At 34.9% G+C, this 23,852-nt stretch overlaps 2 protein-coding genes across 2 annotated transcripts in view; both read left to right on the forward strand.

Annotated features, from left to right (window-relative positions):
• The window catches only part of LOC143385434 (phospholipid-transporting ATPase ABCA3-like), a 45,693-nt gene extending 26,384 nt beyond the window's left edge, over positions 1–19,309 (forward strand). The window contains exons 4-7 of the mRNA XM_077106124.1: positions 8,984–9,243; positions 11,615–11,731; positions 12,721–12,838; positions 19,281–19,309. Of these exons, the coding sequence (XP_076962239.1) occupies positions 8,984–9,243; positions 11,615–11,731; positions 12,721–12,838; positions 19,281–19,309 (524 nt within the window). The remainder of the gene's footprint in view (positions 1–8,983; positions 9,244–11,614; positions 11,732–12,720; positions 12,839–19,280) is intronic.
• A 3,999-nt stretch (positions 19,310–23,308) lies between these two features.
• The window catches only part of LOC143385435 (phospholipid-transporting ATPase ABCA3-like), a 109,701-nt gene continuing 109,157 nt past the window's right edge, over positions 23,309–23,852 (forward strand). Inside the window, exon 1 of the mRNA XM_076840925.1 lies at positions 23,309–23,471. Coding sequence (XP_076697040.1) covers positions 23,327–23,471 — 145 coding nt within the window. The 5' untranslated portion in view covers positions 23,309–23,326. The remainder of the gene's footprint in view (positions 23,472–23,852) is intronic.

Raw genomic sequence — 23,852 nt, forward strand, 5'->3', positions numbered from 1 at the left:
TGAAGTGTCTGTTCAGTTCCTTAGCCCATTTATTGACTGGATTATTTGGGTTTTTTTTGGTGTTAAGTTTCTCGAGTTCTTTATATATCCTAGAGATTAATGCTTTATCAGAAATGATAATCTGTAGGCTCTCTTCTCACATTATTGTTTCCTTTACAAGAAGAAGCTTTTTAATTTGAATCCATCCCATTTATTGATCTTTGATTTTACCTCTTGCATTTTAGGGGTCTTGTTAAGGAAGTCAGATGATAGGTCTACATGGTAAAGATCTGGGCCTACTTTTTTTCTACTAGATGCAGGGTCTCTGGTTTAATTCCTAACCAGATCCACTTTTAGTTGATGAGAGGGTGCAGGGTGAGAGATAGTGGTTTAATTTAATTTTTCTATATTTGAGTTTGCAGTTTTGCCAGCACCATTTTTTGAAGAGGCTATCTTTCCTCCAGTGAATGTTTTTGGCATTTTTGTCTAGTATGAGATAACCATATTTATGTGGGTTTGTCTCTGTGTCCTCTGTTCTGTACCATTGATCTACAAGTCTATTTTGGTACCTTCCAATACCACACCATTTTTGTTACTACAGCTCTGTAGTGTAATTATTGTGATGCCTCCTGCTTCACTCTTCTTGCTAAGGGTTGCTTTGACTATTCTGAGTCTCTTATTTTTCCAAATGAATTTCATGGTTGTTTTTTCTATTTCCATGAGGAATGTTGTTGGGATTTTAATTGGAATTGCATTAAATCTGTAAAATGCTTTTGGTAATATGGCCATTTTGCTTATATTAATTCTTCCTATCAAAGAACATGGGAGATCTTTCCATCATCTAAGGTCTTCTTCAGTTTCCTTCTTTAGTGTTCTATAGTTTTCATTGTATAGGTCTTTCACCTTTTTTGTTAGATTGATTCCTAAGTATTTTATTTTAGTCTATTGTGAATGGGATAGTTTTACTAATTTCTCTTTCAGAGGGTTTCTCACTAATGTATAGAAATATATTTGATTTATGGGTGTTGATTTTGGATCCTGCTGCTTTGCTGAATTCTTTTATTAATTCTAGAAGTTTTCTGGTGGAGTTTTTTGAATCATGTTATCCGCAAATAGTGATAGTTTGGGTTCTTCTTTTCCTGTTCATATCCCTTTAATTTCTTTCATCTGTCTAATTGCTCTGGCTAGAGTTTCAAAGACTGTGTTGAATAGAAGTGGTGAAAGAGAGCCTCCCTGTCTTACTCCAGTTCTTAGAATGCTTTCAATTTTTCTGTTTAGAATCATGTTAGCCTTGGGCTTATCTTAGATAGCTTTTATAATGTTGAGGTATATTCTTACTATCTCTAGTTTTTCTAGTCTTTTAAACATGAAAGGTATTATGTTTTATCAAATGCTTTTTCTTCATCAATTGAGATGATCATATGGTTTTTATCTTTAAGTCTATTCATGTGATGGATTACGTTTATTGATTTCTATGTTGAATCAACCCTGCATCCCTGGGATTAACCCTACTTGGTCATGGTACGTTATCTTTTTAATATGTCTTTGTATGTGATTTGCCAGAATTTCATTGAGAATTTTTTCATCTATTTTCATTAGGGATGTTGGTCTGAAGTTTTCTTTCCTTGATGTGTCTTTGTCTGGCTTAGGTATCAGGGTGATAGTGATCAGTATTGGTATTAATTCTTCTTTGTAGGTCTTGTAAAACTCGACTGAGAATCTTTCTGGTCCTGGGCTTTTCTTGATTGGTAGGCTTTTGATGGCATCTTCTACTTCTTTGCTCAAAATTGATCTACTTTAATTGTGTATTTCCTCCTAATTCAGTGAGGGAAGATCGTATGTTGATGTCTTTGAGATTTTCTATTTTATTAGATAATAAATTTTCAAACTAGTTTCTAGTTATCTTCTGTATTTGAATAGTATCTGTCGTGATATTCCCTTTTTCATCACAAATTTTAGTAATTTGAATTTTGTCTCTCCTCCTTTTCATTAGGTTGGCTAAGGGTTTATCAATTTTATTTATTTTTTCAAAGAACCGGCTTTTTGTTTTGTAAATTTTTTAATTGTTTTTGTTGTTGTAGTTGTTGTTGTTTCAATTTCATTGATTTCAGCTCTGATTTTAATTATTTCCTGTCTTATACTTTGGGTGTTGATTTGTTCTTCTCTTTCTAGGACTTTGAGATGTAACGTCAGGTCATTTTATTTGTTGACTTTTTTTATTCTTTTCATGAATGAGCTCCATGCAATGTACTTTTCTCTTAGTACTGCTATCATAGTGTACCAAAGATTTTGATATGTTGTATCAGAGTCCTCATTTACCTCTAAGAATATTTTTGTTGTTTTCTTCTGCCATCTATGCATCACTCAGTAGAGTATTATTTAGTCTCCAGGTGTTAGAATAGCTTCTATATTTTATTTCATCATTGATTTCTAATTTCATTCCATTATGACCTGATAGAATGCAAGGTAGTATCTCTATTTTTTTGTATTTGCTAAGAGTTCCTTTGTGGCATAAGATATGGTCTATTTTAGAGAAGGATCTATGTGCTGCTGAGAAAAAATGTATTTGCTCATTGATGAATGAAATATTCTCTATATGTCTGTTAAATATAAATTATTGATTATATTTTTGAGTTCTGTAATCTCTTTGCTTAGTTTTGTTTGAAAGAGGTATCCAGTGATGAGAGAGGTGTGTTAAAGTCACCCAGTTTTTTTCTTAAGTAATTTTGTTTATTTAATTTTATGTGGTGCTGAGGATTGAATCCAGTGCCTCACATGTGCCAGGCAAATACTCTACCACTGAGCCACAACCCCAATCCCACCCAGTTTTATTGTGGTGGGTCTATTGGATTCTTGAAATTTAGAAGGGTTTGTTTGATATACGTAGATGCTCCATTGTTAGAGGCATAAATACTTAAAATTATTATGTCTTGCTGATGTTTGATTCACTTAAGCAGTATGAAATGTTCTTCTTTATCCCTAACTTTTGTTTGGAGTCCACTTTATCTGATCTGAGGATGGAAACCCCTGCCTGTTTATGCAGTTCATGTGAGTGGTATGTTTTTTCCAATCCTTTCACCTTCAATCTGTTAATGTCTTTTTCAATAAGATGAGTCTCTTGAAGGCAACATATTGTTGGGTCTTTTTAAAAAAAAATCCAATCTGCCAGTCTGTATCTTTTAATTGATTAGTTTAGGCCATTAACATTTGGAGTTTTTATTGAAATATGGCTTGTATTCCGGTCATTTTTGTTTGTTTTTGGTTTTTTACTTGAGTTGGTTTCTTCTTTGATTGGTTTTTTTCTTCAGTGTAGTTTCTGCTGATTTTCATTGTTGTTTTTCATTTTCTCCTCCTGGAATATTTTGCTGAGAATTCTGTTTAGTGCAGGCTTCCTAGTTATAATTTCCTTCAACTTTTGTTTATCATGGAAGGTTTTTATTTCAAATCTGAAGCTTAATTTTGCTGCATATAAGATTCTTGGTTGGCATCCATTTTCTTTCAGAGCTTGGTATATGTGATTTCAGGATCGCCTAGCTTTGAGGTTCTGGATTGAGAAATCTGCTGAGATCCAAATTGGTTTTTCCCCTGCATGTAATCTGAAACTTTTCTCTTACAGCTTTAGTCTATCCTTATTCTGTATACTAGGCATTTTTATTATACTGTGCCTTGGTGTAGATCTCTTGTAATTTTGTACATTTGGTGTCCTGTAAGCCTCTTGTATTTGATTTTTCAATTCATTCTTCATGTTTGGGAAATTTTCTGATATTATTTCATTGAAGAGATTGTGTATTCCTTTCGTTTGTATCTCTGTGCCTTCCTCTATACCAATAAGTCTTAGATTTGGTCTTTTAATGGTATCCCATAATTCTTGAAGTTCTGTTCATGGTTTCTTACAATCTTCACTGTGTGGTCAACTTTATTTTCAGGATTGTATGTTTTGCCTTCATTGTCTGAGGTTTTGTCTTCCCAGTGATCTAGTCTATTGGTGATACTTTCTATTGAATTTTTTGGTATGTTGTTTCCTTCAATCATTTCTGGTTTGTTTGATTGTTTGTTTTTCAGAATCTCTATCTCTTTCTTAAAGTAATATTTTGCTACCTATTTTTGCTCTCTTATCTCTTTGTTGGAATAATCAATTGTTGCCTGAATTTCCTGTCTTATCTCATTGCTGAAATGATTGTCACCTATGTTTGCTCTCTTATGTCATTGATTTGCAGATAATTTTAATTATGTACAATCTGAACTCCTTCTCTTGACATTTCATCTACTATGCTGTCAATGGATTCTATTATTATATCATCTTGGGTTGTCTGGGGCACTTTCTTCCCTTATCTTTTCATGCTCTCCATGTGACTTCCCCTCTAGCAGTGTGGATCTGAGGTGTTACAGTTTCTATCCTATAATCTTATAGTGTCTCTGCAGGTTTCTGGTTTCTTGCCTTTAAGGGGGAAATCCATATTTATTAACAGCACCCAATGCAAACAATATATAGCTTTAAAACAAATAGTTCCTGTTAAGATGATTACAGTTTTGTCACAATTAACAGAAAGTATGTGTTCAGGGGCCAGGGTTGTGACTCAGTGGTAGAGCACTTGCCTAGCATGTGTGAGGTACTAGATTGATCCCCAGAACCACATAAAAATAAACAAAGGTTATAAAAACAAAGGTTAAAAAAGGGAATGATTTTAATATATGCTATGTAAACAGTAGATTTGCAAAATGTTCTACTGTTTCTACTGGTGGACAACGAGAGAAACGGGGAGGTGTGGGGGTGATATTTATGAGGTAGGAAGTGAGAATATAGAGGTATTAGGAATAGTAGAAATAGTGAAAGATGTATCAAAAGAAGTTGGCTGTTAACAGGAGAAAAGAGAGAAAGGGGTGACCCTGTGAAAGGCACTGTCCTGTTTATGCAACAAGATGTAGCTATTAGCACACCTAACAGGGATACCTCTGGTGTAACCAAGCCTGCAGAGACCATGGTGATCATCTTCTGGGTCCTGGCTGTTGTCCCTAGAGGGAAGTCACCACATCCCTAGTTGTGGCAGCTCTAGTATCAAACCTGTAAGAACCTTAATGTTGGGTTTCCAGTGCCTGTCCAGTGTCCCAAAATTGATACTACTGCAACTAAAGATGGTGGCAGTAGTAGCAGAGGTAAGTCAAGATGGCATTGCACGTGTCCCAAGATGGAGGCAACTACTTTCAGAGATGGGGCTGAAAGGATGGGCCTTAAGATGGCTGCCTGTTCAGAGATACAACACTGAGGCATACTGTGGTGTGGTAGGCAGCTGCCACCAGGGCCAGAATGTTGTTCCAATGTGGAGGCTACTATATGGAGAGGGCTATGGCAATGGCTGCAGCAGTGTCCCACAATGGAGGCAGACTTAGGGAGCCAAGCATTGGTAAATGGGGAGCCATAGAGTTCTCTTTAGCTCCAAGCAGGGGAGGGTCCTAGGCCTAGGCTCCTGCTCAGGTCAGAGGGTCAGCAGGGGCGGTCCTGGGCCTGACTTGGGCCCAGGGGCTCTAGTGGGAATCTGTGGGTTGGCAGGGGTGTTTTTTGCCTGACCTGGGCTCTCACTGAAGGTTGGCAGGAAAATACTGGACCTGGGCCTGGGCTCTGGTGTGGGTTGGTGGATTGGGGGAAGTGGTCCTGGGCTTTACCTGAGCCTGCACCTAGGAATGCATTTAACCAAGGAAATAAAAGACCTAACCTATGAAATTAAAAAAGCTGATGAAAGAAATTGAGGATTAAAAAACTGGAAAAACCTTCCATGTTCATGGTGAAGAATTAATATTGTTTAAATGTTCATAAACCCAAAGCAATTTACAGATTCAAAGTAATAGCTATCAAAAATAACTATCTTCTTACAATTGTGGTTTGGTGTTCTGCTTTCCAAATGTATTGGCATTGCCGGTCTATGCATGTCTACATATAATTCTATTAATTTGATATAAAAATTATGGTATTTTTTAATTTAAAATTTTATTTTTTATATTATCTAACATGAAAAACCCTTATATGGAATCTGGGTTTACTAAACCATCCTAGAATTTTTTTTGTTTTATCTTTTTAGTTATACATGACAGTAGAGTATATTTTGACATAGTTATACAAACATGGAGTATATCTTATTAGGATTCCAGTCTTTTGGTTGTACATAATACGGAGATTGACTTTGGTGTATTCATATATGTACATAAGAAAGTTAAGTCAGATTCATTTCATTGTTTTTCCTATTCCTGTTCCCCCTCCCTTCTCTTCATTTGCCTTTGTCTAATCTACTGAAATGTTATTCTTCCCCTCTGCCCCTTGTTGTGTATTAGTATCCACATATTAGAGCATACCAGAATTTTATGTTAAACAAATTTCAGTGGAAGAGAAACGCTTTTTCTCCCTTTGGCATTAGCCAAAAATTGGAAGCAACATAACCCGTAGGGGAATAATGAACTTACTACATAAATAATTTAAAATAATCATCTTGAAATATAGAAGTACTTAATGCTAAAACAAGCATTTAAACTCAATGTATAGGAATATTATGAATTAGCTAATTATTTTGGGGAGGAGGGAGGATTATTCCAGGCAGTGGGAATGAACTCATGATCAAATGCAGAACAGAATGTCTCATTCAGGGAATTGCATTACCTTTTTTTGCTATTTTTTCATAGCTATGTTAAGTGCATATAGGAGGCTATTAGATATGAGCTCCAGTGGTGTTTTGGTTAGTGCACAGTACTTACAAGATATGAGTCTAGAAGGTGAACAAGTAATTAGAGGCTTATTGTGCTAAGAAAAGAATATGAAGTTTCTTTTGGAAATTATGAGATACAGAGGTATAGCCATATTTAGCATGATTAGGAATAATAATATATATGGTAGTGATATATCTCTACAGTTGTTGGCACACATAGTTTATATTTTTGGATTTCCTTTTTACCTAAACGCAATATTTAGTTCCATATTATTGCTAAACAAAAATTTATTTCATATAAAGTTACTTTTGGACTTTGGGTGTCATATTACTTGAGACAGGCTGTACCCTTAGTTTCTTGTAATATCACCTTATATGGTGGAGGGACTGTTACAGAAGAGAAGATGGAGGACTGAGGTAACGTCCAAATTAAAGAGGAGTAAGAAAATACAAGCATACAAGGATTAAGAGTTTCATGTGTATTCCAGATATGTTGTTGATTCCACATGTCAAAATGTATTTTTCCAATTTCCAATTTTTTCCATACTGTGCTTTATTGAACAGAAATATTTTAATTCGTTTTTTTTTTTTTCTTCTTGCTGTTTTTGGTTCCGGGTTTCATTTTTTTCCTATTTATTTTTTTTCTTTTTAAGACATCTCCAAGTTACAGTCTCTCCAATAATTAAATCTAAATTCTTTTTTTCCATTATTTTTAATTTTATTTATCTGTTTTTATGTGGTATGAGGATCAAACCCAGGGCCTCACACATGCTAGGCAAGGGCTCTACTGCTGAGCCACAACCCTAGTCCCTAAATCTAAATTCATAACACTGACAACACCAAGTGCTGGTAAGGATATGGAACAACAGAAACTCACTTATTGCTAGGAGGAATACAAAATAATAATGATACTTTGGAAGACTATTTGGCTGTTTCTTACAAAACTGACCATATTTTTACCATACAATCCAGCAATCACATTCCATGGTATTTTCCCAAAGGAAGCAACTAAGATGTCCTTCAATTAATAAATGGGTAAAACAGTTTGGGGTACATCCCGACCAGTAATCTGGTTGTTATTCAGAACCAAACATTAATGAGCTATCAAACCATAAAAAGACTTGAGGAAACTTAAAACTGCATATTACTACGTGAAAGAAGCCAAACTACACATGGTAGGATTCTAAACTGTTGATATTCTGGAAAAGGCCGAACTATGAAGAAAATAAGATCTTTCATTGCCCAGGAGTTGTGGGAGAAGGAAGAATGAAGAAAGAGCACAAAGTATGTTTATAGGAGTGAAAAGACTCTGCATGATTCAAAAATAGTGGATACAAGCCATTATACATTTGTTCAAAACCCATAGACTGTACACCCTTGATGTGTTAATGTCCATTCATCAGTTGTAATAAATGCATGCTCTAGTGAGGGATGTATGGGAGTAGGGTTGTGGGAAATCTCTGTACCTTCTTTGTGGTTGTGTTGAAAACTTAAAATTTCTCTTAAAACTGAAGTTTTTACCAAAAAAGAATCTATACCCTTTTATAGGTAGAATTGCATTTAGAAAGCCTATTTTAATTTTGAGACAATGTGAATTAGATTCAGGTTAAGAATTATCTCATAATGTAAAAATCTGTGATGGATTCTCAAAGCAATTATGTCCAACTAGTCTTGATACAAGAGTCAAATTAGGTGGTGCATGCCTGTAATCCCAGTAGCTCAGAGGCTCAGTCAGGAGGATTTTGAGTTCAAAGCCAGCCTCAGCAACTTAGCAAGGCCCTAAGCAACTCAATGAAACCCTGTCTCTAAAAAAAAAAATGGCTGGGGGTGCTGGAGTTGTGGCTTAATGGTAGAGCACTCTCCTAGCATACATGAGGTACTGAGTGTGATTCTCAGCACTCCATAATAATAAATAAATTAAAGGTATTTTATCTACAACTTAAAACATCTTTTAAATAAAAGGGGCTGAGTGTGTGGTTTAGTGGTTAAACACTCCTGTGTTCAATTTATGGTTTAAAAAAAAAGTTAAATTTTGGGCTGGGGATGTGGCTCAAGCGGTAGCATGCTAGCCTGGCATGTGCAGGGCACTGGGTTCTATCCTCAGCACCATGTAAAAATAAAAATAAAGATGTTGTGTCCACTGAAAAACTAAAAAATTAATATTAAAAAATTCTCTCTCTCTCTTTAAAAAAAAAGTTAAATAGATTCTGCAGTTGACAATCTATGACTTATTCAAACTGTCTTCTTCTTGTATCTCAGCTGATCCTGCTCCTTAGTCTGTTTTACTTGACAATTGTTGTTTTATCATATAGGGTACATCAAAGAAGGGTTCCTGATTATACAACATGCTTTAGATAAGGCCATCATGTTGTACCACGAGAGCAATCTTGGAAAAAGTCTATTTGATGGCATTACCATCTTTGTGCAGAGATTTCCATTCCCAGCTCATCCTTATCATGGATTACTTTGGGTCTCCAGTCCTTTTCTCCCTTTGATATTTATACTCACGTTTTCTCCAGTTGTACTTTCCATCATGCAGTATGTTGTGCAAGAAAAGGAAGAAAGATTGAAGGTAATCCCACTTAACTCTCTGATGAAGTTTCTGTAAAAAAGTTTTTTAGGCCTGTGGATACCTTTTTATTTAGAGCTGTATTATTCAACACTGATGGGTAGTTTCTACATTCCAGCAGCAGCAAATCCAAAAGAATGAGTATTGATGCCACTTATCAATTTTCCAAGCGAGAAAACTTCAGAGACCAATAATATCTGGGGTAATGCAAAAGAAAATCCCAGATCAAGGAGAGAAATAAAACAAAATATTACTAGAGGAACTTGAAGTCTCTCATACCTAGAACAATAGTGAGCTTCAAATATGACCCAACTCCTGGTTAAATTAACATGAATTTTTATACTAATAGTCTGTTTATCTCACTATTTCCCTGAACAATATGTCTGAGTTTCAACAGAAAACAAAAAGCATATCATTTGAATAAGATTCAGTGAAGACATAGATGTTGGAAATAACAGATAGGGAATTTAAAATAAGCATGAATGATATTATAAAAGCAATGATTCTTCAAGGTCAACTTTTAACTTCTGAGATTCACTATAAAGACTCTTGAGATTCTGCATATGGTTGTACCCATAACCGGGATTTATTTCAGTGGTTAGTAAAGATACATACCTAGGTCATATAGAAAAAAAGATATAGACAAAGTCTGGAGGAATCTACTTGCAGCCTTCCTTATGCGACTCTTCACAAGATCATATAGAGTGCACTATTGTCCCAGCATTGAAAATCCAGTCACATATTTGTGAGAAGTTCTTATATACTCAACACCTAAGCTTTCAAATGGGAGTTGGTCATGTTGGCATCTTTTGCCTAACATACACCAAAATTCCAAACTTCTAGAAAGCAGATATACAGCATAAACCATATCCTTTGTACAGCCATTTTTGACATAGCTAGTCACCTTTATCTATTAGCAAAAGTTTCTTACTAATGTAGGGAATAATTTAGTAGTCAAATTCCTGTGTACCAGCCAAGGACCAGACTTACAAACATACCTTTCTAATAACAGCAATCTTAGACCTTTTCTGGTAACTCTTTTTTGCACAGTAAATAACATGAAGGACTATGCAAAGAAATTATGAGAGAGAAACAAGGGAATTGACAGAAATAAAAAACAAATGGAGTGAAAAATGCTTTTGACAGGTTCATTTGAGGATTTGACCCAGATGAAGAAAGAATTGAGGTACTGAATACAAATTGATCTTTAAAAAAAAAAGGAAAGAAAAGAAAACCATAGCCCTTCTGTAGCAGGAAATAAATTGCTTGTTCTTGAGCACTTTCTCATCATGAATTTAGTAGAAGCAGGTATACTTACCATTTTAATGTTTCCAAACAAAGTACTTTGAATCAGAATCACTTCTTATCGTTCTCATATACTTCTGATGCTTTTCATCACCTTACTGATCAGAAATGAGGTGTAATTCCCTAGCCACCACCCACAAGAGCTAAGTAGGATCTTTCTGTAAGTTGAAGAGAGTTCTGGCCTAACCCATAGATTGTGAAGAATGAACTGCTATTGAGTCTGATTGACTGTCCATGGATTGTGGTGGGATGTGTTGGAGGCTATTGAATACAACTTACAATGCTTAATAAAAATCTTTATTTTTTTAGTATAAAAAGAAGAAATTGCACAAATTGAAATGCAAATAGAAAACAAAATGTAAAAATCCAAAATAAGATATCCAAAAGATATAGGACAGTGTCAGTGGTATAACCTGCATAATTGGAATTTCAAAAAGGAGATGGGAAAACAGCAAAAGAAGTATCTTAAGAAACAATGGCAAGGGCTGCGGTAATAGCTCAGTGATAGAGCACTTGCCTAGCACATGTGAGGCACTGGGTTCGATCCTCAGCACCACATAAAAATAAATAAAGGTATAAAAAAACTACAGTAACACTTAAAAATAGAAATAATGGCAAAGAATTTTCCAAAATTAATGACATATATCAAACCACAAACCACAGAGAACACAAAGAAAGATATATAACACACATGTGCCTGTGTGAATATTACACTCAAGTACTAAAAACCCCAAAGCAACCTTTCTTTAATGTTCCTTGAAGTTGAATATAATATAAAAGAGTATTTATCTCAGTGTTTTAAAGTTTAATTTGAAATGTTTTTCAATTCAATCTAATACCAGGTATAGTGCCGAAAAAAGATCTCTAAACTCAGGAAAAATACTTTTTTTATGCCAGCACTGCCCTTACTTCCTGATTTTGATCTATACTCTTGATTTTTTTGTTATTCTTAAAATGGAGACATTGATAGCCAATTATATAACATTTTATGGGAATTAGAAGAGGGTACATAAAAGAAATGAGAATTGTAGACGTAAGTAATACTTGTTATATGTTGACTTTCCTACAGGAGTACCAGCTCATAATTGGACTTAGAAACTGGATCATCTGGGCTGCTTATTTTTTCACATTCTTCCTTTTATATATTATTATTATAACTTTGATTTGTGTGTTATTTTTTACCAAGGCAAGTATCTGTTAGCATTCTGTTCAGTAGAAAAATAATGAATCATGTAATACTAAGTTTTCAATGACTAAAATTTTTAAAAAGAAAAAAAATTGTGAAATTCTTTTAATAATTTTTAAACTCAATATTTATAAAATATTCTCTCAACATGTAACTTAAAAATTAATGATACATTTTATTTTGTAGGTTTTTTTCTTTTTATTGGTGTGTATTTATTATACAGAATGATGAGTTTCATTGTGGTACATTTATGCATACATAAAAACATAAATTTGATGTTTCACTTCCCAATACCAAATGATATTTTGATATTCTTTTTAATATGTCTTCAAAATCCACTTCTGTAGTTATTGTGTATCTCAATTCTGACAGTTTTTTATATTACCTTCTTTATTTTATTTATTTATTTATGTGGTACTGAGGATTGAACCCAATGCCTCACACTTGCAAGGCAAGCACTGTACTGCTGAGCCACAACCCCAGCCCCAATTCTGACATTTTTATTAGAAATATTTGCTCTATATTTGACTCTGCTTTCATGTATTTAAATCTAAAATAATTTTTTAAAATAAATCTAAAAATTCTACTCCTCACGCTAGCTACATTTCAGATGCTTTATAGCTACATATGGTTAATAGCTACTCTAGTAGACAACTTAGTTACAGTTAATTGCAGCCTGCAAATTGATTCCTCCTGTGAGAGGAAAAGAGTAATCATGCTGTGATCTGATTGGTCTCAAGTTGACAGGAAAATTAAATGTTTTGTTGTTTTTTTTTTTGATTCCACTGTGGAAACTCATGCTGCTGAGTCTCTCAGCAAGTCTTACACTCTTTGGTAAGAAATGAGTCATGTAACTTCCTGTCTCATTAAGTTTCAAAAACTGAGTGGATGATTGGTTTCATTAGAGACATATTTTTTTTTCTCTTTTCCTTGTGTTTGTATGATGCTAGTTATTGTGTACCTTATCTGATGTTGTATTTGTTTTGTAGATTACAGATGAGCCAATATTGCGCTATAGTGACTATAGTTTCATCTTTATCTTCCTTGTGTGTTATGCCATTGCTTCAATATTCTTTAGCTTTATGGTTAGCACATTTTTCAATAAAGGTAAGTAAGCATCTTCTGTAACATAATTTTTGTTTGTTTCAGTTTGCCAAAGTATATTTGGAGTTTCTTCCAGCTACCTCATGTGTAGCCTTGGCTTACATTCTAACATAGAAAATGAGTTGCATATGAATTGAGTTGGCAGATTTGAAAGAACAATAAGAATTTAATATTTCCCAATGTATATATAAAGTTGTGACAATTTGAAAGTAAAAAAAAATGCTTCCTGTAAAAAGTTGTTTTAAATTGCTTTTGAAAGTAGAGGGATAGCTGAATTTATTTATTTATTTGACATCTTCTTTGTGCACTTAGCATGTAATAGGATTTTGTATTATCTAAAGCCACATTGGTTCCTTGTGAAAACTCACTTAAGAATAGTATGTGTGGCCAAATAGCCCCAGATTGTCTACTTAAGACATTTACTTAGAAATATGTTCAAATAACTGACAGGAAAGAGAAAATAGGAACTAAACCCAAAGGAGTCAGAAAATATGTATATTATGGCAGACTTAAGCTAATTTTCAGTAATTAAGTATAAATCATCTGATATACCAGTTACAAGATATAAATCTGCTCAGTGAAATGTTCTTGTGCCCAGATATTAACTGTAGAAAGAATCTGAAAAACCACAATAAAAAATGGAAAATTACACTCAACAGACATCAACACTGTGTTTACTTGATAAGCCATTTTTTATTAGAGCATCCTATTTATACATAGTAATTGGATTCATTTTGATAAAATCATACATGTAAGGAATTTGATTTCAATCCCCAATTCTCCTCCCCTTTTACTCTGGCCTCTCTTTCCTTATTCTCCCCCGCCCCGTCTACTCTACTAAACTTCCTTTTTTCTACATATACATAAAGATGAAATTCCCTTTGATACCTTTATATATGAATATAGCATGATTTTATTAAATTAATTCCACTTATTTTCCCCTTTCCCTTCTTTTCTTCCTCGTACTCATTCTCTTCCTCTTTCTCCTGCACTTATCTTTCCTGTATCTTCATGATATCTGATCCCCTCCCCAATCACCCTCTTTTCCTTTGTTTTGCTCTAGCTTACACATATGAGAGAAAACTTCAAATCTTATTTTTCTGAGTCTAGCTTATTTCACTTAGCATGATTTTCTCCATTTACCAGCAAATATAATTATAGTTGAATAAAACTTCATTATGTATGTATACCACATTTTCTTAATCTGTCCATCAATCAATGGACATCTGGGTTGATTTCATAATTGTTTATTGTGAATTGTGCTGGTGTAAACATTGAGGTGACTGTAACACTATAACATGCTGATTTAGATCTTTTGGATAAATACTGAGGAGTAGGATAAGTGAGTCATATGAGGATTCCATTCCTGGTTTCCCAAATGGTTGAACTAATTTGCAATCCCACCAGCAATGTAAAAGTGAACCTTTCCCCCCATATCCTCACTAGCATTTATTAATTTTTTTTGTTCTTGATAATTGCCATTCTGACTGGAGTGAAATGAAATAAATCTTAGTGTAGTTTGATTTACATTTTCCTAATTGCTAGAGATGTGGAGCTTTTACACACACACACACACACACACACACACACACACACACTTCTTGAACACTTGTGTTTCTTTTTGTGCTTAGTTCTTTTGCCCATTGGTTGATTGGACTATTTGATGGTGCTTTGGGGGTTTGTTTGTTGCATTGAGATTTTCAAGTTCTTTGTATATTCTGGATATTAATTCCCTGTCAGTGCAGTAGCTGGCAAAGATATTCTCCAATTTTGTAGGCTCTCTCTTCACTCTTTCACTCTCTTTATCATTTCCTTTGCTGCACAGAAGGTTTTTGTTTTTTGTTTCTGGTACCAGAGATTGAATCTAGGGGCCCTTAGCCATTGAGCCACATCACCAGCCCTTTTTAAAAAAATAATTTCTTTAGAGACAGGGTCTCACTGAGCTGCTTAGGGTCTTGCTAAGTTTATGAGGCTGGCTTTTTTTTCTTTTTTTTTATTGGTTGTTCAAAACATTACAAAGGTCATGACATATCATCTTTCGTACATTTGATTCAAATGAGTTATGAACTCCCATTTTTACCCCAAATACAAATTGCAGAATCACATCAGTTACACATTCACAATTTTTACATAATGCCATATTAGTGACTGTTGTATTCTACTGCCTTTCCTATCCCCTACTATCCCCCCTCCCCTCCCCTCCCATCTTCCCTCTCTACCTCATCTGCTGTTGTTCAGTTCTCTCCCTTGCCCCCCCTTTCCCCTCACAACCTCTTATATGTAATTTTGTGTTACATTGGGGGTCTCCTACCATTTCCATATGCTTTCCCTTCTCTTTCCCTTTCTCTCCCCCTACTCGTCTCTGTTTAATGTTAATCTTTTCCTCATGCTCTTCCTCTCTGTTCTGTTCTTAGTTGCTCTCTTTATATCAAAGAAGACATTTGGCATTTGTTTTTTAAGGATTGGCTAGCTTCGCTTAGCATAATCTGTTCTAATGCCATCCATTTCCCTGCAAATTCTATGATTTTGTCATTTTTTAGTGCTGCGTAATACTCCATTGTGTATAGATGCCACATTTTTTTTATCCATTCATCTATTGAAGGGCATCTAGGTTGGTTCCACAGTCTAGCTATTGTGAATTGTGATGAGGCTGGCTTTTGAACTCATGAAACTCTTGCCTAAGGCTCTCCGGCTGCTGGAATTATAAGCATGTGCCATTGTGCCCAGCTGCAGTAGCTTTTTAATTTGATTCTATCACATGCATTAATTCTTGGCATTATTTTCTGAGTTTTAGGGGTCCTATTGAGAAAGTCTTTGCCTGTGCCTACATGTCAAAGTGTTGGTCCTATGTCTAATTCATGGGTCCTTGATCCCTTTTGAGTTGACTTTTTTGCAAGGTGAGATATTAGGGTATAGTTTTTTTTTCCTCTACACCATTGATTAAGAAGGCTATCTTTCCACTTTGTGAAGTATCATATGATTGTAAAAATTTGTCTTCTGTTTTATTCCATTGTTCTTCATGTGAATTTTGATGCCAAATCCATGTTGTTTTTGCTACCATAGCTCTATAGTATAATTTAAGATCAGGTATTATGTGTCATTTTTCTTGTTCAGATTGTTATGGCTATTCTGGGTCTCTTATTTTTCCAAATGAATTTTAGAATGTTTTTTTCCTAGTTCTGTGAAGAATGTCATTGGTGTTTTGATGGGGATTGCATTGAATGGGTATATTGCTTTTGGTAGTATGGCCATTTCTTAAAATTTGTTTATTTATTTATCTATTTATGCATGGTGCTGAGAATTGAAATAGGCTAGACAAGTGCTCTCCCAGTGACCTACAACACCAGCCCAGTATGGGTATCTTGACAATTCTGCCTGTCTAGCAACATGGTAGGTCTGAGGTTCTCTTCAATTTCTTCCTTCAGTGTTCTGTAGTTTTCATAGTAGAAATCTTTCTACTATGGTTAGATTAATTAATTCCAAGGGTTGTTTTTTTATGAAGGGATGGCTTTCATGATTTCTTTCTCAGTTTTATTATTATTGGAGTATAGAAAAGCTATTGATTTTTGAGTGTTAATCTTACCTCCTGCTACTTTGCTAAATTCATGTATCAGCTCTAGAAGTGTTCTGGTGGATTTTGGGGGGCCTTATAGGAATAGGATCATGTCATCAGCAAACAATGATACTTTGGCTTACTTTCTAATTTGTATCCTTTTAATTTCCTTCTCTTGCCTGATTGCCCTGGCTAGTTTTGAGAACTATACTGAATAGAAGTGATGAGAGTGCACATCCTTTTGTTGTTTCTTATTTTAGAGGAAATGCTTTCAGTTCTTCTCCATTCAATATGGTGTTGGCTATGGGTTTGTCATATATACTCTTTATAAATGTTGAGGCAAGTTCCTTTTATCCTATTTCTTCAATGTTTTTAACAAGAATGAGTGCTGAATTTTATCAGAGGTCTTTTCTGCATCTATCGAGATGAAAATATGATTCTTGTTCTTAATTGTATTTAAGTAGTGAATTACATTTTTTGATTTTGCATATGTTGAAACAGTTTTACATCCCTGGGATGAAGTGCACTTGATTATGGTTTATCATTATCTTCTTAATGTATTGTGTTTTTATCTTAACTATGTTTAATTTTTCACAGTAAAATTCAGAATTCATAGATCATACAGGTTTGCAGAATTTAGCAGTACTAGAAAAAATCAAAGGATAGCCTTAAATCTCTATACATTTAGGGAATAGTGTTAATGATCAGAACTAGGCTTAAAAAGCAGACAGATATAAGTCAGTTTTTCAAATGGCAGTGTGGCCCTTTTATGCCAGGTGCAATATATAAAAGATAACACTTATTGATTAAACCTATATGAACTTTTATTTAATAAACTTTTACAGAACATTTAGATAAGACTTAGGAAAAACATATTTAGTTTCAGATATATATACATATTTATACATATATTTTCACATATATTCGGTTTATTCATGAAAAATCAAACCTGGTCAAAATTGTAAGTTATCTGTTTCTCTAACAAACAAAAATCCTAAAAGTAATGGACATCACACTTTAATATTTTATAGCTCTCAAGCCTTGCACAAATTGTTACTCATCAGTGTGACTTTTTTTTAAACAGGCAGGATAGGCAGAGTAGGATATCTGGAAAAGCAGACTCAATTAACATTTTAAACATTGTCCAGAGGAGAGTGAGTTCCCATAATCCTCATTAATGTTTCTCTCTTAAGGCTTTGAACTCGTGAACCTCTTGCCTAAGCCTCCCGGGCTGCTGGGATTATAGGCATGTGCCATTGTCCAGCTACAGAAGCTTTTTGGTTTGATTCCATCACATCAGTATATGTCCCCCTCTCCAAGTTATTTTCTCCTAAAATAAAATCTTGGTTAAGATAACATTGATAATTTTTCTCAGGGTCCCTTTGGCCTAAAGGCCTTATTCTTTTCTAGGAGACCATCAGCAGAGCAGGTTCTGTTTTCTTTTCCTGGAAGGTACTTGCAAATGAAGTTGTTACTTTTTGGGTGAGCATGTTATCTGCACATTTAATTTACATAACAAATTTTATACCAGGAGACGGATCAGACAGTCTGGAATATTTAAAAAAAAGGTGCCTTAAATCTTTTTCCCTTCCGGTTTGCGCGCAAGGGATTGGAACACAGGTTATTGTTGTCTAAACAGTACCTCTTATCATTGTCATAATGCCATCGACTTTAAGTGTGGGTGTACAGGATAGTGGGATTCACTGTGGTGTGTGTGTGTGTATGTGTATGTATATATTTATATACATAGCAAAGTTATATTAGATTCATTCCACTGTTTTTCCTTTTCCTATCCCCTCTCCCTTCCCCTCATTCCCCTTTGTTATCCAATGAACTTCTGTTCTTTGCCACCCGCCTTGTTGTAGGTCGGCATCCACATATCAGAGAGAACATTAGACCTTTGATGTTTTGGGTGTATCTTATTTCATTTAGCATGATACTTTCCACATCCATCCATTTGCTGGCAAATGTCATAAAGCCATTCTTCTTTGTGGCATATGTACTACAATTTCTTTATCCATTCATCTGTTGATGGGCATCTAGGTTGGTTCCAGAGCTTAGCTATTGTGAATAGAGTTGTTGTAAACATTGATGTGACTACATCATTGTAGTATGCTGATTTTAAGTCCTTTGGGTATATACTGAGGAATAGGATAACTAGGTCAAACAGTGGTTCCATTCCTAATTTTTTGAGAAATCTCTGTACTGTTTTCAGAGTGGTTGTGTTATGGGCCAGGTTATATGGGCAGTGACCAAACAGATTCCGTTTTATTCTCAATTTCATTAATTTCAGCTCTGATTCTTAATATTTTTGCCTTCCATTGACCTTGGGGTTGTTTGTTCTTTTTCTAAGGATTTGAGGTGGAGTATAAGCTTATTTATTTGGAATCTCTCTAGTTTTTTTAATATAGGCACTCAATCTAAAGATTTTTCCTTCTTAATTCTGTTTTCATATTGTCCCAAAGAGTATGAAATGTTTCATCTTTGTTTTCATTTGATTCTAAGAATTTATTGATTTCATCTCTCATTTATTCTTTGATCAGTTCTTCTTTTGAAAGAATATTGTTTAATCTCAGTGGATTTTGTGGTTTCTGTTATTTTTCTTGCTGTTGATTTCTAATTTTATTCCACTATGGTCCATTAGAATGCATGAGGATTATATCAATCTTTTTGTATTTGCTAAGACTTATATTGTGACATACGATATGGTCTATTTTGGAGAATTTTCCATGAGCTCCTGAGAAGAAGGTGAACTTAGCGGTTTTGGAGTGAAATAGTCTGTAGGTGTCATATTAGGTCAATTTGACTTATCCAGCCAAATAATTTTACAAGTCAAGTGGACCTAAGATTTTTCTTTTTTTTTAATTCCAGAATTTCTCTTTGTTTTTGTAGATGTCAAGGATGGAGGTTTGTTTGGCTAGGTTGTAAGAATTTCTCATTAGCAAACTCTCTACTGTGTAATCTTAAAGTATTCTAGTCACTTTCCAACCTCTCCTGGTGGGGGAAAAATAGGAGTGGCCCTACTGTTAGTATAAAGATAAATGGTAGTTAGTATAAAGATAAATATCTGGAGCATACTTTGATGTCTGTTACATTAATTACCACCTCTATAGGATCAATGGGGATCAATGACCAACATCAGTACAATACATAATTGTGAACTCTGGCATTCGACATTATGTAATAATCACCCCAATATGAATGGTGTATGAATTGCTTAAACTATATAATTCTGTTATTCAGTGGGATTATAGCTTCTTAAGAGAAAATAGGGTGGAGAGGTGGGAGAAAGTTTTAATATTTAAAAGAAAATGACCAGAGGAGATACAGGAAGTAGGTAGCAGATATAATCATAAACAAGAAGGAATAAAAGATTGAGAGTGATAAAGAAAAAGAGAAAGTGGAAACAAGAAAATTTGGCTGTTAGTGGGGGAAGAAAGTTGAAGAACAGGCGAAAAGGGTTCAAAACCAGGATATGAGTACATTGGCAACTGTAAAACCTAATCAACTTGAGACCACATGTACTTGAATCCCACTTAAGATAAATCAAGGATAACTAATAAATAAGTGTAGAAGAAAGCAGTTAATGTGAGGGTAAAATTATAAGAATAAATCTGTGTTTTTCAAAGATGAAGAAAAAGTAGAATAAAAAAATGGGAATATGGATAAAAGAAAAAATCTTGATCCTTCCTAAGTTGTCATTTTTAAATGCATTCTCTTGATACAACTGAAAAATGAGAATCTCAGCAAAGAAGTTATAATAAAGAACTAAATATACAGGCTTGAAAAACCAAAAAGAAAAAAAAAACAATAGAATAAAGAGGGAGTGGAACTGAGGAAACATCAGTAGAATATATGCAATACAAAAAAAATAGAGAAATAATATTGAGAAAAAAAATGGATTATTTCTCAAGGATAAGGGACATTCATACATTGGAATCTCAGAAAGACAGCAGAAAAATATGTGAGACTGAAAAAATATTCAAAGCATTAATAACTAAAAATGTGCCAAAGCTGGTGGAAGGACAGACCTGTAGTCTCAGGAAGCTTAGCAAACACCAGTGGGGATAAACCTGAAGAAATTCATGTCAAGGCATATCATAGTTAAAATTCTGAAAACTAAAGACAATTAAAAAAACTACAAAGCAGCCAGAGTAAAACCATGTGTTACTTATAGAGGAACATCATTTGTAATGACAAGTTTCTCATCTGATGCCAGAAGGAAATAACATGTTTTCAAGTGCAAAAGAAAAGAACTACCAACTTTGAAATCTATATTCAGCAAAACTGTTCTCCAGGATTGAATGGGAAATAAAGACATTCTCAGGAGATGGAAAACAAAGATAATGATTTGCTTTCATTTTTACCCTTAAAGAAGAAATAAAGCAGATTTTCTGAACAGAAAGGAAATGATAACAAAAACTTTATAACCATACGAAGAAAAGAACATTGAAAATGGGTATAAGTGGACATATTATAAAATAGGTACAAGTGGGTATATTATAGTATAGTAGTATATTATAGCATAAAAGAGTGTTATACTTTTCATGAGTTTCTTAAGTCATATGTACCACATTTTCATTATCCATCTGTTGAAGGCCATCTAGCTTGGTTCCATAGTTTAGCTATTGTGAATTGAGCTTCTATAAACATTAATGTGGCTGTGTCACTGTAGTATACTGATTTTAAGTCCTTTGGGTATAAACCAAGGAGTAGGATAGCTGGGTCAAATGATGGTTCCTTTGCACATTTTCTGAGGAATCTCCATACTGCTTTCCCTAGTGTTTGTGCCAATTTACAGTCCCACTAGCACATGTGTGAGTGTACCTTTTTCCCTACATCCTCACCAGCACCTAAGACTGCTAGTGTTCTTGATAATTGCCATTCTGACTGGAGTGAGATGAAATCTTAGTGTAGTTTTACTTTGCATTTCTGTAATTGCTAGAGATATTGAACAGTTTTTTCATTTTTGATTTGTTGATTGATTGTATTCTTCTATGAAATGTGTGTTCAGTTTCTTATCTCATTTATTAATTGTGTTATTTGTGGTTTTGGTGTTGTTTTCCGAGTTCTTTATATATTCTGGAGATCAATGCTCTATCTGGGGTGCATGTGGTAAAGATTTTCTCCCATCTGTAGGTTCTCTCTTCACGTTATTGTTTCCTTTGCTGAAAAGAAGCTTTTTAGTTTGAATCCATCCTATTTATTGATTCTTGATCTTACTTCTTGCACTTTAGGGGTCTTAATAAGGGAAAACAGATCCTAAGCCAACATGAAGATTTGGACCTACTTTTTCTTATATTAGGTGCAGGGTCTCTGTTCTAGTGCCTATGTCTTGGATCCACTTTGAGTTGAGTTTCATGCAGGGTGAGAGATAGGGGTTTAATTTCATTTTGTTACATATGGATTCCATCAGATTTTAAGAGGCATAGTTAGTGTCCATGCCTCCTTTGCTTGACCTCTTAAGTTTCTCTGAGAGTCGAAGTAGCAACCACACCAACTATTTCTCTGTTATATATTTAGTTTTTCCCCATCTACTTTAGCTTTTTGTTTCAAAAACTGTAGAATGTAGGTCTTGGTGTATATCCACACACTCCTGTACAAATCTAAGAGGCTTCCACCTTTACTTGGTATATCTGGATACCTAATTGCCATCTAGAAGGTCAGAAGTGTTTAGCTGCAACACATGTGGTATGTGTGGTAGTTGGCGGCCTCTGGGGTGCACTGGCATGCACTCCATCAGCTTCTGGGTCAGCTACAGCCATCCACTGAGTCCGCTTCCTTAACACTGCACTCCCTGGAAGTGTCATTCTCTATGTTCCATTCCACCCCAGTCCTTTCGTCAGCAGTGGGAACAGAAGATGGCTTGGCAGCCTTCAGCTCACAGTAATTGCAGGTTACTCAAAGGGCCCATTTCAATGTCATTCCCTATAATAGTTTTTGCTGGTGTCTAGGTGGGATGAAGTTGTAGAGAATTAATTGCTTTCAGAGCTGCAGAACATGGTTTCCCTAACAAGCTGAGAGAAACTGGGCATTCTCACCAAAGGATATGTAGCTCCTGCCCCAGGTTAACTCAGTTTTACTTTCTCTTCCACTGCTGTTTCTGAAGTAAGCTTGTCACTTTGCCTCGCCCTCTTTCTAATGTTGTAACTCCTTCTCCCAGACCTGCCCTGGTGCTGCAGGTACAGATTTGGAGTTAGCAAATGCTTTCATATTTTCTGTTCCGGTAACCACAGTTTCCCAGTCCTTCAAGATCAGTAACTATCAGTATTTTGTCTCAGTGAATTCCCTCTTGTCTTCCACCTCCCTCTCAAATTGGATGTTCTCTCACTGCTTTGATTCCAAACTGTGGAAGAATTGAGATTTGTCACTTACTTCCACTCTATCATTTTGCAAAGCTCAACACATTTACTGAGCATATATTGTATATTATATACTGGTGATAGAAAAGTGAAAAAGGAAGATAAATTCCCTCTCCTTTTAGAATTTATAGCTTAATACTCTGTTGTAGTTTAAAAAGTTGTGTCTGCCTCAGTGATGCATACCTTCTAGGGAAGCTGAGGCAGGAGGATTGTGAGTTCAAGGCTAGCCTCAGCAACACAGCAAGGCCCTAAGCAACTCAGCAAGATCTTTTCTCTAATAGAAAAAAGAGCTGGGGGTGCTGGGGCTATGGCTCAGTGGTAGAGTGCTTGCCGAGCGTGTGTGAGGCACTGAGTTCAGTCCTCAGCACTATATAAATATAAATAATTAAAATAAAGGTATAAAAAATACAAACAAACAACAAGAGCTGGGTATATGGCTTGACTTAGTGCTTAAGTCCCCTGGGTTTAATCCCTGGTACCAAAACAAAAGTTTTGATTTATTATTTTTCCAATTGCCTTAAACTGATAATGTTCTCCTTGTTTGCAGCCCATTTGGCTGCTTCTGCTGGACACCTGATGTTTTTTGCCAGTTTCTTTCCATTTAACTTCATCTTTCAACACTATGGAGCCATATCTGTTAGTAACAAAGTGGCTGCCTGTCTCAGCTCAAATGTTGCACTGGCACTGGGAATTAATCTTCTGGTCAAGTTGGAAATCAAAGGTGAGTGTTGCATTACAACATTGGCCTTCCTGATTCAGTTCTTAGGAAGATGTTGAAGTGAAGTGGTGGGTGGTAAGGACAGGAGATGAGAAGGTAAGAATATGTGTTTATTTTTCCCTGTATTTATTTATTTATTGTAAAGACAATTATGTGAACTATGAAAAAAATCAGAAGTATATTAAGTCAAAATATCCAATAGTAAACTACCTGTTACACTCACAGATAAAATTATTTTAGAATTTCTATTCTATCACTTGCTTCCTTCACTTGTAATATATTCTGAACCTTTTTCAATTAAGATGTGCTTTGGGGATGGGAGGGGAGGGGAGGAGTAGGGAGGATAGGAAGGGCAGCAGAATAGAATAGACAATATGATTGATG

Source organism: Callospermophilus lateralis, chromosome 19 (assembly GCF_048772815.1).
Source record: "Callospermophilus lateralis isolate mCalLat2 chromosome 19, mCalLat2.hap1, whole genome shotgun sequence".
NCBI classification, from domain to species: Eukaryota; Metazoa; Chordata; class Mammalia; order Rodentia; family Sciuridae; genus Callospermophilus; species Callospermophilus lateralis.